This window comes from Bos grunniens, chromosome 12, assembly GCF_055505025.1.
Source record: "Bos grunniens cultivar Pamir isolate PY7600 chromosome 12, Bosgru_T2T1.0, whole genome shotgun sequence".
Lineage (NCBI taxonomy): Eukaryota > Metazoa > Chordata > Mammalia > Artiodactyla > Bovidae > Bos > Bos grunniens.
The window spans coordinates 92,693,867-92,709,502 of NC_141176.1; the positions used below are offsets into that span (position 1 = coordinate 92,693,867).

The 15,636-nt window shown below is 56.0% G+C and overlaps 1 protein-coding gene across 6 annotated transcripts in view; it reads left to right on the forward strand.

Moving 5' to 3' along the window:
* Window positions 1–15,636, forward strand: part of ATP11A (ATPase phospholipid transporting 11A) — a 103,125-nt gene that overhangs the window by 57,493 nt on the left and 29,996 nt on the right. For all 6 annotated transcript variants that reach the window (XM_086330655.1, XM_086330654.1, XM_086330657.1 and 3 more), the window contains exons 6-16: window positions 474–602; window positions 2,464–2,567; window positions 2,979–3,029; window positions 6,317–6,381; window positions 7,001–7,082; window positions 8,274–8,424; window positions 9,445–9,642; window positions 10,284–10,457; window positions 11,051–11,214; window positions 13,380–13,451; window positions 14,462–14,535. In XM_086330655.1, the coding sequence (XP_086186781.1) occupies window positions 474–602; window positions 2,464–2,567; window positions 2,979–3,029; window positions 6,317–6,381; window positions 7,001–7,082; window positions 8,274–8,424; window positions 9,445–9,642; window positions 10,284–10,457; window positions 11,051–11,214; window positions 13,380–13,451; window positions 14,462–14,535 (1,264 nt within the window). The remainder of the gene's footprint in view (window positions 1–473; window positions 603–2,463; window positions 2,568–2,978; window positions 3,030–6,316; window positions 6,382–7,000; window positions 7,083–8,273; window positions 8,425–9,444; window positions 9,643–10,283; window positions 10,458–11,050; window positions 11,215–13,379; window positions 13,452–14,461; window positions 14,536–15,636) is intronic.

Here is a 15,636-nt window from a genome sequence, read left to right on the forward strand (position 1 = left end):
AGCGCTCCAGCTTGTCTGTTGGGAAGGCTGTCCCTCCTCCATTGACTGGCTTTTGTACCTTTGTCTAAAGCCCGTTAAGCCCATTCTGTCGTGATGGCCTGTGCCAGTCCTCTGCTGGAACCACACACTCCTTTTCACTGTGGCCACGTCCCAGGCTTTACGCCCATGGGATGACCGCTCACCTCATCCTCCTGGATGGAGTTCAAATATTGCAAAGTATTTCTATCATAGCAAAATAGAATATTGCAGAACATTCTTTCATCATGCCCCGTGGCGTGTCCAGGGTCTAAGCATCCAGTGGTGTGTCGACCTCCCTGGTCTCTCCTGGGTTTGGGCCACATGCTCCGGAAGCTGCCCTTCTCAGCCGCGTCATCCACACGCTTTCCTTCCAGCGATGCTGTGACGGCGTCCGTGGGAGCCCCGGCCCAGAGGCCGGTTCCGGTTCACAGCGCTGTCTGTCGTCTGTCCTGCAGGTTGGGGACATCGTCATGGTCAAGGAGGACGAGACCTTCCCCTGTGACCTGATCTTCCTGTCCAGCAGCCGTGCGGACGGGACCTGCCACGTGACCACCGCCAGCCTGGATGGGGAGTCCAGCCACAAAGTAACGTGCCTGTTCTCTGCCCATGGGACCCCCTCCTTCCCCTGGGAGCTGTGCTCCTGTGGCCAGAAACTGCACGGGGAGTGAAGCTCTGTGTTCAGGGACACCCCGCCCCGCCCCTTCCCCTGAGAGCTGTGCTCCGGTGGCCGGAAGCTGCACGGGGAGTGAGGCTCTGCATTCAGGGAGACCAGGGACTGTTTCCTCTCGTTTGCGTCTCCTCGATCCCCACTTTCTTCTTCCCACCCCAGCGCCCTAACCCTCAGCCTCTCCAGATAACAGAAGCAAGTCCACGTTCCTTTTTAGCTGCTGCTTAGCGAGGGCACCCAGTTAAGGACGTAAGGAAGAGATTGTTAGAATTTGGACGTTTTCATTTTACCTGTCAAAATCAGTGACTTCACCAGGCTGGAATTGTATGGAAAGTGAGTCTTGATTTTGCCTGCTTATTACTTCAATGAGCATCTTTTTGTTAAAGTATCTTAGTAAGGATTTTCAGAAATGATGATTCATTTCTTACATTCAGTGTGGAGTTCTGTACTGGCAGCTGGTACTAAACAATTTTAATTAATGATCACAAATGAAAAGCACATAGCTGTTAATTTTAAGGATTTCACTGTTTTGAAAACACGGACTTTTGCAGGGAGTTTATGAAAGTGAGCCTGGCCTGTGGGTCCAGCATTTCTGAGGCTCTGGCTCCCGTGGACACAGGAGCTTCCCTGAGGGGCAAGCCCTGAAGGGCGCCCTGCTCCTCCCCTGTGGATGACCACAGTCTCATCACATGATGCCTGTAGGGTTTCCACACTCACTCTCAGGTTTTCTACATCCCGAATCCCAGGGGAGGAGCCTTGTGGCACAGTCGTCTGTACGGAGAGCAGTTTTGGGTGGAGGGTGCTCGGTGTTCAGTGGCCGTCAGAGCTTGAGGGAGGGGTCGTGTCCGCTCCTCCCCAGCCCAGGCGAGCCGTTCACACCCGACCACGGGCAGTGGGCTGCCGTCCACACCCCCACCCAAAGGGGGACGTCCCTGCCCAGACGCGGCCACCCTTCTCGGGAGCAGATGCCTCGAGGGTCCAGTGCATCACTGCGGTCAGGGGGAAGCCACACCCGTCCACACGTGGCCTGTGGCCGACGTCTGTGTTTGGGCTCCTGGGCTCGAGGCACCGGAGCTGTCTCCTCAAGAGCAGAGGAGGGGCCCTGTACTGGTCACACCTGCGGAGCGCTCCTGTCCGTCAGATGTGGACAGAGCTCTCGTGAGGACAGTTTAGAAGCTCCCCAGTGTGGGACGTGCCGGAGCTTTCACATGTTAGCCGGATGCTGTGATCGTGCCCCCGTCATTGTGAATCCTCACACGCTTGCCCGAGCTTACTCATCAGGGTTGGGGAGGAGATGGCGTCCTCCCAAGCCGGCCCACCTGTCCACCATTCCTGGTGCCCTCAGGGCCCATCTTCGCAAAATGGGGTCCCAGACCAGCAGCACCAGCAGCCCTGGGATCTGCTTAGAAATGTGGTTCTCGGGCGCCACCCAGACTGTTGGCCTCGGAGACTCTGGGGCAGGGCTGGGGCCGTGGCGTCTAGTCTGGACAGATGAACCCAGATGTCTGTTTTGGAGGAGAGCTGGGCTCGTTGAGGACGCTGGCTGAGGACGCTGTGCTGGCGCCTCTTGGGTGCAGGAATCACGCACGGGGGCACCTGTAGTCTTGTAACGTTTTACATCTGCAGACTCTGTCCCATACGGTAGCCAGGCTTTGTACTCAGGCTTATTTATGTGCATAAACATTAAACACCGGGGCTGCCCCAGGACGGGGCTCCCACTGCGGGGAGATTGTGTTGCTCGTTTGGGCTGTGACCCCCCATGTCCTGTCCGTTTGCAGACCCATTACGCAGTTCAGGACACAAAGGGGTTCCATTCGGAGGAAGACATCGACAGTCTCCACGCAACCATCGAGTGTGAGCAGCCCCAGCCTGACCTCTACAAGTAAGCCGGCCTCCTCCCCGGGTCCCCCGCCCCTTGCCCCCAGGGCCTGGCTCCTGGCTGGCTGGGGGTGGGTGTGTGTGTGCATCACTGGGGAAGCCCAGGCCCCTCCGATCTCTAGCTCTCTGTTCAGATACTTGAAAAGGCTTCGTGGAACTAAACATGTTGAAGAAAAATGAATTTTTTGTGCTTCGAGGAAGTCATTTTAAGAAATGTCATTTAAGTCATGAGCAAGTAAAAGCAGGGCGGGGAAGAAGCGTGGTTGAGCCCCCCACCCCTGTGTTCCCGGGAGGACCTCAGCCCTTCTTAGAGACGGAGGTACAGGGTGGGGGCGGTCCAGGAGCCAGGGTCTCAGGTCCTGTTCCCTCCCGCCCCCCTGCCGCCATGGCAGTGACCTGACCCTCCCGCCCCCAGGTTCGTCGGCCGCATAAATGTTTACAACGATCAGAATGACCCTGTGGTGAGGTGAGTTCTCTGCTTCTTGTGAACGCTGGGGGGCTTCATGTCTATCGTTCAATTAAACGTGGTTCTTTTCCTGATGAGAGCTGTTCATGGTCGCTGTACAGTGGGTTTGAGGGGGTTCTGTCTGACTAGAGTCTGGGCTCTGTCCCGTGGCTGGTTTGAGGGGGTCCTTTCTGACTAGAGTCTGGATTCTGTCCCATGGCTGGTTTGAGGGGGGTCCTTTCTGACTAGAGTCTGGGCTCTGTCCCTTGGCTGGTTTGAGGAAGTCCTGTCTGACTAGAGTCTGGGCTCTGTCCCGTGGCTGGTTTGAGGGGGTTCCTTTCTGACTAGAGTCTGGGCTCTGTCCCATGGCTGATTTGAGGGTGTCCTGCCTGACTAGAGTCTGGGCTCTGTCCTTTAATTGGTTTGAGGGGAGTCCTTTCTGACTAGAGTCTGGATTCCGTCCCATGGCTGGTTTGAGGGGGTCCTTTCTGACTAGAGTCTGGGCTCTGTCCCTTGGCTGGTTTGAGGAAGTCCTGTCTGACTAGAGTCTGGGCTCTGTCCCTTGGCTGGTTTGAGGGGGTCCTTTCTGACTAGAGTCTGGGCTCTGTCCCATGGCTGGTTTGAGGGGGTCCTTTCTGACTAGAGTCTGGGCTCTGTCCCATGGCTGATTTGAGGAAGTCCTTTCTGATTAGAGTCTGGGCTCTGTCCCTTGGCTGGTTTGAGGGGGTCCTTTCTGACTAGAGTCTGGACTCTGTCCCATGGCTGGTTTGAGGGGGCCCTTTCTGACTAGAGTCTGGGCTCTGTCCCGTGGCTGGTTTGAGGGAGTCCTGCCTGACTAGAATCTGGGCTCTGTCCCGTGGCTGGTTTCTCTGGTACATACGTCTGGATGTGTTAACACACTAACCACACCATGGAGAATGTTCTCCCGAGAGTCTGCTGAGGGCGCCATCACAGCAGATGACGGGAGGGTGCGGTTCCCCGTTAGAAACACCTTCCGTAGCTGAACAGACTATGAGGCCGAATGACTTCTGACTTGGAGGCCGTCGGATTGGCTGCGTGAATCTGCTCGTGGTCATCTCTGGGCACCTTCTTGCCCTGGACATCGGGGATGTGCCTCCCAAGGGCCTGTTCCGGGTTCACGCCCACCAGGGATGGGAACCTGCTGCAGGGGATGCACAGTGACCGGTGTAGGTCCCAGCTGGGCATCCACTCCCAGACCGCTGGCGGCTGGGAGCTGACTCGGCCCCGAGGCTTCGGACCCCGCTCAGCCCGGGCGTGGGCTCTGCGGCCTCCGCTTCCCAGGCCTGGGGACGTTTTACCCGCGCGAGGTCTCGAGGTCTGCACTGAGGGGACTGCCTTTGAAGTCCTTTTCCACAAACCCTGCTGGTCAGAGATTGATTTTCCTCCAGTTCACACGTCTTCAGATTGCTGGTGTTCTGGTATTACCGTGTGTATTAAAGAAAACACTGGCCCGGAAGTAGAAAAGAAAATGGAGATTAATGTCGAATAAGCAGTTGCGGGGTTTCTCTCCTTGAGAGGCTCCAGGAATTGCTTGTTTTAAGGAAGCAGTTGGCACCTTTTTAGCGTGTGTTTATCCCCACTCTTCATCAGCAGGTTAGCAAGAGCTTTCCAGACCTGTGGAGGCCTTGCCTTGGTCTTTCTTGAATACATATTGTTCTAAACGTGAATGGCTGGTTAGTGAGGAGAACCAACCTATATTCTTGTGCCTCGTGAGGATTAATTTGTATTTGAAGGAGAGTGGATAGATTGAGCTGGCTCCATAGCACCAGAGGGTGAACCTGGAGAAGTCAGCACGGCTGGTTTTCCTTATTTGATGTTTGTACAAAGTTGACAGCTGAGTCTCTTGAGAGAGAATTACTGTTACCGTATTCTGATAGTTTATCTAGTTTCGCTTGTTTTAGTATTTATACTAAAGTCAGCAAATTTTTAATATTTGGATGTTTAAAGATGTTTATAAATTCGTGGTGTGGACAGATATGAATTGTATATCCAATTTCTGGATCCTTTCTGAGTGATGTTTCTTCATCCTCCTGTCCAAACCAGGAGCAAAGTGCTTTTTAAAATAAGTTATTTTTAGACACCAGAGACACTGTATGAAGGGCCACTTGTTTCCGTAAACACCTTGGACGTGCGCTGCCGTGTTTGCCGACAGAGGCTGACGGTGCCTGTAACAGAAATGGACGCGTGTGTACCAGGGCGCCCCGTCCCACGGGGCTGTCGGGCTGGGGACCACGCCCTGAGACCACGGACGGCCCTGGGCAGACCCCTCGGGTCAGGGCGTCCCAGCCAGCGTGCCCCGCTGGGCAGGCCCTCTTTCTCGTCTTCACCCTGATGTGGTCCTGAGCCGGGTCAGCTGAGTACACGGGATGCATTCACGCTTATATCGTTCAGTAAGTCCTCAGCCTCCCTTGGTAAAAGGAAATCAAATGCTAATTGAATGAAAAGAAAACTTGAGCAAATTTTCCCCTTTACCCCAAATCCCTTTACTCTCCAAAGAAAATCAGGAGAACATTGTAGATGTAAAGTTAGTGAATCTGAATCTGCTTCTGATTCCCTTTCTGCTCTTGGGAAATGAGAAGAAATGATTACTCGGTCAACAGAGGGAACCACTGGCCCCCGAACCCCTAAAGGCAGAGTTTGTCGGCTGTTGAGTTGACTCATCTCACTGTTGAGTCCCAAGTGCTTGTTTTCACATGAATGGTTTTCAACTTCCTCAGTCACCCCAGCACAGCAGTGCACGGGTCACTGCAGACTCACAGGCCAGCTGCGTCCAGGGCCTGCGGCTTGGCTGCGTGCTTGTGGGTGCCTCACTGAGCCCCCAGCGCCTCTCTGAAAGCCAGACTGTGTTAATGTGTGTGATACTCCCCCAGGATGTGCTAGAAACAGCTCAGTGAGTCGCGGGCACCACTTGGCATCCCCAGCGCAGCCGGCCTCAGATGTGAAGCTTGTTGGGGCGGGTTTCCGGGCTGGTCTGTGGGGCGGCACTTCTGGGGAGGGCCCTGGTGCTGCTGGTGGTGAGACCCTCGCTGTCTCTAATGGAGTGGCATCAAAGCCTTGGGGGCCACCCAATGGGTCTGGGGCCCTGATGGAGCTGACTGTGGGAATCTCCCAGCAGACGGTTCTTACTGGCCCCAGGGAAAGAGTGCCTGCCTTTCCTGGGGCTCGGCTAGAGTTCATAGTCCAGATACAGGCGGATCTACACTGAGATGGTTTCCTCGTGAGATGCAGTGTCGAGCCTGTGAGCTGCTTCTCCACTGCCCTGTTTCCTGTCGTCCTTCTCTTTGCAGGTCATTAGGATCGGAAAACCTGCTTCTTAGAGGAGCCACGCTGAAGAACACCGAGAAAATCTTTGGTAAATGTTCTAATTAGTGAATTATTAACACTAGCTGCTAAGACTAAGGACCCCGTAAGCAGTTAAAATCCGTGGAGGTGCCTGAAAGTGTCTCTTTGTGCTCTGAGGTGCTGTGGATTTATGGTGGCGAATTGTCCTAAGAAAACCAGTCTGCACGCACGACCACAGGGGGGACATGTCAGGGCGCTGCCTGCGCACTGAGCGCCTGCAGCTGGTGACTCAAGCATGAAGTCATGCCTGTGAAAGAATTCACACACGCTCTGCAGGAAGTTCTTTTAATGGCTGTGTTTCTTTGTTAGTAGCTTCCATTTCCAGGGGGTTAATTTTTATGTTTTAACTGATACACAAGTAATACACGTGTGTCTTATTGTTGGGAAACCCAAATAACTAGAATCTGAACTTGTTTTTAAAAAAGTACAGATTGCTCCCTACGTATGCAGGAAGAAAAAAAGTCTTTGGTCTAAAGAATCTTTTTGTATGACTTTTTATGAACAGCTAGCTGGCCTAGAAAAATGTAAAGTACGCTTTATTTTGTCCAGAATTCCGCGTGTGCCTCACCGTGTAGCAGCAGACAGACACAGCTGTGCGGTTGCTCTGTCATCTACTCTCTGCTTTACAGGTGTTGCTATTTACACGGGCATGGAAACCAAGATGGCACTGAACTATCAATCCAAGTCCCAGAAGCGATCTGCTGTTGAAAAGTAAGCTCGTATATCCCATGGATTGAATCGCATAAAGAGCCCACAGCCATACCACCCTGGTGCGCCCCATCTCATCTGAATCACGTAAAAATCCTGACTTCCACTGTCACAAACCCCGGCAGTGGTGAAATCGTTTTCCTCTTGGTCTGATCAGCAACTCCGTGAGGTCTGACAGACGACGGTTGGGCTGATGATTTAGATCTTAGACGGACCATCTTATTTCATGGGGCTGTGGAGGCCTTGCACCCAGCCACATGTAGACTCCCACCTGAGTGCAGACAGCTGGGCCAAGGCCAGCTGTGGACGCCATCAGGTCCTCCTGTGAAAAAGTCGAAATTACGTCGCTTTTCCTCACACTGAGGAAAGTGTGAGCAGAGCCAACAGTCTTCACTAAACAGTAAAATCCTTTTGATAATAAGTCAGGACAGAGTTGGGTTTGTAAGAAAATGTGGCCCAGGTGGTGTCTTCTTTGCCTCACAAAATACAGTGCGTCCCTAACCTGAGGTGGACGACTGGGTGACCACACGTGGTGAAGTGAAGAGATACTGGCTCCTTAGTAATTTGGGGGTGACGGTCGGGGCACCATTGTCTGCTGTTGGCAAGTTGACCTCCAAGTGGAATCCTGGGTCTCTGCCCACCTGTGGCTGCATCAGCTGTGAAGTTGGGCTGTCGGTTCTTATTAAGGAAGGATGCTTAGTTTCCAGATGTCTGCATTGACAAATCGGTCTCAGATACTGGAAAATCAGACCTCCTTCATAGGCTCCTAAGAACTGGCTAAGGACTCAGCAGTTTTCCTACTCAAGGCGTTCGCTCATTCCCTCCTGCCTTCCTCCAGGTTGGGAACGCACAGGCTGATGCTTCGCAGTAGAAGACGTTGGTTTCCGGGGCTTCTGTGAATTAAGAGCCTTAGACCATGCAGAAGCCCCCTGAGCAGGGCGGCCGTGCCCTGCGCTCCTGTCCACCAGAGTTCCCTGCCCCCAGCTCTGTCCTTGTGGCCCCAAACACAGGCCAGTGGCCAGAGTGGACGCACATGTAGACAAGCTTGCCTTTGCCGCTTGGACAGTTGGTCGGGGGGTCCCTTTGCTGTGTTGTTCCTGTCTGCTCGCAGCGTGCTCATTCCGACGTTCAACAGCCCGCTCCGGGTTCCTGGGGGAGCAGGCACCCAGTCTGCACGCCCGTCTTGTGTTTCAGATCGATGAACGTGTTCCTCGTCGTGTACCTGTGCATCCTTATCAGCAAGGCACTCATCAACACCGCGCTGAAGTACGTGTGGCAGAGCGAGCCGTCCCGGGACGAGCCGTGGTACAACCGGAAGACGGAGGCGGAGAGACAGAGGAACCTGGTACAGCGAGGCGCCCGTGGGCGGGCGCTGTGGACGCCTGGGGGCACGGGATGATGAGCTGTTGGTAGTAGACACACTGGTGACAGTGAGAGAATCAGCTGCCCCCGCCCCATGGGCGCTGGTTGCTCCGCCTTCTTTGGGTATTTGAATATTCGGGTCTGGAAAAGTATCAGCTTCCATCCTAAATCCATAAGGACGAACCTTAAACCTTGGGAGCGTGGCGTCTTAACCACTGGGCCACCAGTCAAGTCCCCAATGTGTTAATTTGATTAAATCTCCTGTACTTAGGGGCTTCCCCGGTGGCTCAGATGGTGAAGCATCTGCCTGCAATGCAGGAGACCCGGGTTCGATCCCTGGGTCGGGACGATCCCCTAGAGTAGGAAATGGGCACCCACTCCAGCATTCTTGCCTGGAAAATCCCATGGTCGTAGGAGCCTGATAGGTTACAGTCCATGGGGTTGCAAAGAGTCAGACACGACTGAGCGACTTTCCTTCCACTTCCACTTCTTCTGCTTAAAATGGTGCCGTTTTCTGGCTGGGCCTACCGCATCTGCCTGAGCCATGTGCAGATCCCAGCCTGGGCCCCTGCCTCTTTCCTGAGCTCAGTCCAGCCTCCCAGGAGACTAAATGGCTCAGAAATAAGGACGAAACTAGACAGAAAAGCCGCTTATCCAGACCTAAGCTTGGTCATTTGCTGGAATCTCAGAGGAAACAGTAATCCACTGTTTGGTGTCCTCCGGGCTCTCGGTGGGAGGCCCCCACTGTCTCCAGGTGTGACTCACAGGTGGCCCTCCCCCGACCCCGCCCACCAGCAGCACAGGTGTGGGGCCGCTCCCGTCCTGGGCCAGCCTCGGCGCCCAAGTGGGCGGACAGAGGAAAGCAAGCGGCCCCCGACGCCCAGGTGGTCTTCACCTTTGGGTCTGAAGCACCTGTATTCAAAAGCAGCACTTGCTGAGCTGGGCCAGCTAAGCTGAGCTCCAGCTGTGCAGCGCTGGCGGTGACCACGCTGCGCCGTCTCAGTTCCTCAGAGCCTTCACGGACTTCCTGGCCTTCATGGTTCTCTTCAACTACATCATTCCCGTGTCCATGTACGTCACCGTGGAGTTGCAGAAGTTCCTGGGCTCCTACTTCCTCACCTGGGACGAGGAGATGTTTGACGAGGAGATGGGGGAAGGGCCACTGGTCAACACCTCGGATCTGAATGAGGAGCTGGGGCAGGTCAGTGTCTCCGGAGCTGTCTTCTCTCGCTGGCTGGTGGGGGAGCCCCTCGCACCTGCGTCCTTGGGTTTCCAGAGGCCATGTGACTCTCAGCCTGCAGCAGACGCCCTGGGTGTTCGGAGGGGGACGCTGCCATCCCTGAGCAGATACGACTTACACCCGAAAGACGGCAGCAGATTCCCCCTCCTTGTGTGACAGAGGTGGTGCTTCTGTGTCGACAGGTTAGGCAGACTCGTGACGTTCACTCACCGACACCGGCTCACCCGTGGCCTTTTTAAGTGGTGCTGATTCTGCGTTTCGGGGGCCTGGATTGGGGTGAATCGGCAGTGAGCCCTCAGCTCCCCCAGCCATCCTCTCAGGCCTCATGGCCCGAGGTCATCACTGTCAGGGTGGGCAGAGTGAGACTGAGCTTCAGTCTCTGGCATAAAGAGAGTTCAAAACCCCTCCACTGAGCTGTCCAGGCTGCCAGCTTGGGGCCTGAGCTCTGTGCTGCCTTGACCTGCTAAGTGGGTGTGATAGCCAGGACCTGCCCTGCAGAGGGCACGTGGGTGGGAGCCCCGAGCAGGAGCACCGTGGAGGGGGCAGAGGGTGGGGGTCCGAGCCCCTCGGGGGCAGCACTGGCAGCAGAGCCGCGTCCGCAGGTGGAGTATGTGTTCACGGACAAGACGGGCACCCTCACGGAGAACAACATGGAGTTCAAGGAGTGCTGTGTGGAGGGCCACGTGTGCGTGCCGCACGCCGTCTGCAATGGCCAGGTGCTCCCCGACGCCTCCGCCATCGACATGATCGACGCCTCCCCGGGCGCCAGTGGGCGGGTAGGTGCTCGTGCTTCCCGCCCTCGTCCTGCCCCCTCCCTTCCCACGGGCGTGTCTCAGGACACAGCAAGGGCACCTCCTGTCCCGGGGTCTGGGACTCGCAGGAAGGAAAGATGTGGGTGCAGGCGTCCCCGCGGGCGTCCCCAGTGAATCCGGCCGTCTCGTTGGGGCTGGAGACCGCTCACGTCACACTGAGAGTGAGTGCGTGCTCACGCATGGACACACTCACAGGGACCCAGTCACAGGCACGGGCACACCTGTGCTCACACAAGCTGCACAGTTGTACACACGCACGCACGTGGACGTGCACACACACAGCCTGCCGCTGCAGCTCCAGGTCTCACTCCCTCAGGGAGGGGCGTTGCCCTCGTCAGCAGTCACCCCGGAGGCCCTTCCAGAAACTTGAACCTGCCGCCTCCTTGCGTCCACATCCATCTCGTCTGGCCTGGACTCCGCCGCCACCCCCAGGGGCAGAGCTAACGCTCCCCACCCCCGACGGCTGCAGGCCCGGCCGCGTTGGTTGTCGTCTTCTGTTTGGGTTCCTTCTGTCTTAAGTGGACGTGCTTAGAGCTGTGGGTTGTGCTGTGTTTCAGGAGCGGGAGGAGCTGTTTTTCCGGGCCCTCTGTCTCTGCCACACCATCCAGGTGAAGGATGACGATGAGGTGGATGGGCCCCAGAAGTCACCAGACTCGGGGAAGCGCTCCGCATACATCTCGTCCTCGCCCGACGAGGTGGCCCTGGTCGAGGGCATCCAGAGGTGCGTGTCGGGCGACTCTGGTCCTGGAGGCTGGGTGTCCTGGGCGCTGTCCACCATCACCGTGGACGTGTCCTGGGAGCATCCTGACCAGGCCCCTCGGCCTGGGGCGTTCCGCTGGGGTGGGGGCCAGGCGGCCACTGCCTCTGGGCTCAGGCCGTCCTCTGATCCCCAGGCAGTGGATGTGGCTTCCTCCTGCTGTCTTAGATGGTGGTTTCCCTCCTAACTTCTGCATAAACTAGAGGCCCCTGCAAACACTCACAGACGTTTTTAAGATGCAGTCTTAGAATCCTTTATGACAAGTCTTCCTCATCCATCCTAAAAAATTGAGGTCAAGCAACTTGCAGGGTCCCACAGCATGAGAAGGGCTGGGCTGGATGCTGCAGCTCTCTCACCGCTCGCTCCTGTGAGTCCTGTCCCGCCAGCTCCTTCACATCTCTTTACTGGGCGTTGTTGCTGCCTCCTGACGCAGGGCTCCACGCAAACACTTGGGAGAACACTTCTCTCCAGATGGTAATTTCATGTCGTCCCGTTCTCATCACCGATGACCCTGATTTAACTCTGAAGGTGCGGGATTCACTGCACAGCACAGGGAACTAAGCCAGAGCCTCCTAACAACTTGTAGCAGAATGTGAGCTGCGTAAAGAACCAAGTCACGCTGCTGTGCATCTGAAACTCACCATAGAGTGAGCCAGCCGCCTTCAGTTAAAAACTCACCATAGAGTGAGCCAGCCGCCTTCAGTTAAAAACTCACCATAGAGTGAGCCAGCCGCCTTCAGTTAAAAACTCACCATAGAGTGAGCCAGCCGCCTTCCGTTAAAAAATCACCATAGTGTAAGCCAGCCGCCTTCAGTTAAAAACTCACCATAGAGTGAGCCAGCCGCCTTCAGTTAAAAACTCACCATAGAGTGAGCCAGCCGCCTTCAGTTAAAAACTCACCATAGAGTGAGCCAGCCGCCTTCAGTTAAAAACTCACCATAGAGTGAGCCAGCCGCCTTCAGTTAAAAACTCACCATAGTGTAAGCCAGCCGCCTTCAGTTAAAAACTCACCATAGAGTGAGCCAGCCGCCTTCAGTTAAAAACTCACCATAGAGTGAGCCAGCCGCCTTCAGTTAAAAACTCACCATAGAGTGAGCCAGCCGCCTTCAGTTAAAAACTCACCATAGAGTGAGCCAGCCGCCTTCAGTTAAAAACTCACCATAGAGTGAGTCAGCCGCCTTCAGTTAAAAACTCACCATAGAGTGAGCCAGCCACCTTCAGTTAAAAAATCAGCAAGGGCTCTTACCTTCCCCTTCACTGCCCTCGGAGCATGGGCATCGGACACCCCTAGTCTAATTGGAACCGTGTTTTTGTCGTGGACTAAATGCTGCATTTTTCCTGCAATTTGACAGTGATAATCAGGTGTGTGTGTTGTGTGTTCAACATACGTATTCACGCGCACCTAGGGGAGAGTTCTCAGAGCGAGTGAGATCTGTCTCTTGGAAAACGAGCGCTCAGGCAGTAAGGCACATTCAGTCGCAGGGACCGCCCCTGAGCCGCCTCTCCTCCGGCAGCAGCTCCCGCCAGGCCAGCGGGCCCTGGCCCACGGGCTGCAGCGCCTGCGCGCTGTCAGGGCTGTTGCTCGAGTGTGCGTCCTCCTCCCGTGAGCTCCTTGCACCAGGAGCCGGGCCGCTTGCTCTAGCCCGTCGCTGGGCCGGTGTGGGCGGAGCTCCCGCGCCTGCCGGTGTTGGATGCACGTCACGAGTCGAGTGCCCTGCGGCCCCGTGTTGAGCTGGGCTGTGGTTTCCTTGTCAGTAGACCGAGCGTCCGCCTGGAGATTGACAGGCTCCCAGAGTCCTAATTCTGATGTCGTAACCTCTGAAGGGCCCCCCTGATAGTAGAGACAGGGCCCACTCCCCAGACCTGCTGCCCTGCAGCGTCACCAGTAGGAAGCAGCTCATCACGTGTGAAGCGCCGAGCGGCCGTTCCCACGTCCAGTTCCCTGGGCTCGTGGAGAATTTTCTCAGACAGTGAATAAATTCAGCACTGACTTCGCCACGCAGCTTACAGTCTCCGTTTTACTAGAAGCATTTCTTCTGCAAAAGGAAAGCTTTCCCAAAGTACGAAACAGAAGTATCTGTGAGGAGGAAAGAGGTCCACATTAACCCCTGGGTTTGTCTGCCCCGCAGATTTGGTTTCACGTACCTGAGGCTGAAGGACAATTACATGGAGCTGCTGAACAGGGACAATGACGTCGAGAGGTGAGGACACCCCTGGATGGGAGGGGAATATAGCATTGTCTTCCCAGTGTTTTCTTACCGGAGAAAATACCAAATTCTCTGTACTTTTCCCATGACTCTTCCTCCCTCTTCTCGGTAACGACCCCAAGCACGTTGCCAGAACGCCGTGGGAGTCTGAGTTGGACGCTTAGGGGCGAGGTTGGGTGGTGGTGCAGCGTCCAACAGGCTTGGGTGAAGCCATGTGGTGTCCGTTTCACTGCAGGAGTTCGGGAACCTTCTAGTCCGTTCTGACACCCCGAGGCCATGCTCTGACCCCCACAAGAGGGAAGACGTAAGCCCTCCCCCTGGAGTGGCCCCAGGACCCTGTGTCCTCAGAGCCCGTTCCAGGCCGTGGAGCGTGGGGTCCTGTAGAAACACTGAGCAGGAGATGAACGGGAGGTTTCACTGTCCATATCGACCTTCGGGGACTGTCCAGTCTGAAAGTGCTGGCCCCGGGGACACATGGTGTGTCTCGATTTTGACTTGGACGATGGGTTGTCCGTCTCTCCTTGGTAATAAGCATTACTGGGCTGTCATGGAGATGGCGCAGTTGGTAAGGAATATAACCTTTGGTGACGATGATCTCAAAGAACAGGATTTCCGTTCTGGAAAAGTAGACTCCCAGGGTGTGGGGGAGGTGGTGAACCCTTGACTCCAGAAGGGGCTTCTGGGTTCTCCAGCCACGGTCAGCCGCGGCTCCTCCCCAAAGCACTTGGGGGCCTCTGGGCGCTGTGGTGTGACCCCTGGGAGCGCAGTGACCCTGCTGTCCGGCTCCTGGTCTCCAGCTGGACAGGCAGGTGAGAGCACCTCTCAGGCCATCCCCACTGCTCGGTGCGGCCGGGGATTCCTGGGCAGCCTCACGCCGTGCCCGGCTGACACCCACCCACTGCTTCAGGGGCCGTGTCACCTGCAGGGGAGGCTGGTCGTTACCCAGATGCTGTGACTCACGGAGCCACGTGAACGTCAAAACGAGTTTTCAATCTCTCTTTCAGGTTTGAGTTGCTGGAAATCTTGAGTTTCGACTCAGTAAGAAGGCGGATGAGTGTAATCGTCAAGTCTGCTACAGGTGGAAATTCCTTTCCTTTGATTTGTCAAATGGTCCCTGTGGTTGTGCTTTATTCTGATGCCTCAAGTCTGTGAGGCTCTAAGGCTTTAACCATTTGTTCTCCCTTTAAACACAGACACATCTGCACTAGCTGTTCACCTCCAGCCCTGTTTGGGCCCCAGCATCTTAGGCTGGCTTAGTCATCCTTGGATTTTCCCTCAAGGGGAAGTCTGGCGACCCATCCCGAGGTCAGCTCCTCACCCACCCCTCAGTTTACACACAAGGCAGCCTGCGTCCTGGGTTCCCCACCCCATCCGCGCCGCAGACCCTCCCCTGGTCTGGACCGCCCACCTCAGACCCTCCCCTGGTCTGGACTCTCCCACCTCAGACCCTCCCCTGGTCTGGACTCTCCCTGCTCAGACCCTCCCCTGGTCTGGACCCCCCACCTCAGACCCTCCCCTGGTCTGGACTCTCCCCCCTCAGACCCTCCCCTGGTCTGGACTCTCCCCCCTCAGACCCTCCCCTGGTCTGGACCCCCCCACCTCAGACCCTCTCCCAGGACACCTCCCTGACCACCTGTCGGAGGCCTCCGTGGTCTCCTCAGCCTGATGGACTGTCAGCTCTCCCGTCCTTTCTGGGCTGCAGGCGTCCTGAACAGGGCGCCACACGTGGGCAGCAGTGTGCCCGCCCCCGCAGTGCCGGGCGCGCGGTAGACATCGTTGGACTCGGCTTCTAACTCCATTTCCCATGGCATCTTACCAAGAGATGTGGGATCCTACTTGCTTTTGTTTCTTGAAACTAGACTGTACCAGGCTATGTTTCTCTCTTTGGAAACCTGCCCGGCGAGCAGGCAAACGGAGACACTGCCCTGAAACTATAAACAGAGCCAGCCTGAAGGCGGCCGAGGGCGCGTGGGAGGGTTCCACGTCACCAGGGTCCTCACACTGTGTTGACCAGAAGTGCCTGCTCTGTCTCCTGAGCTAGTGGGGACGTCGAGGCGGCTGCCGAAGCCCATCTTTCAGCCGCACCCCAGGAACCAGGCTCCATGCCCTGGGGAACACGGGCAAGTTGGGGCCAGTTCTCTGACCCGCATGGCTCCCTCGCCTCCAACCGGTTGTCAGA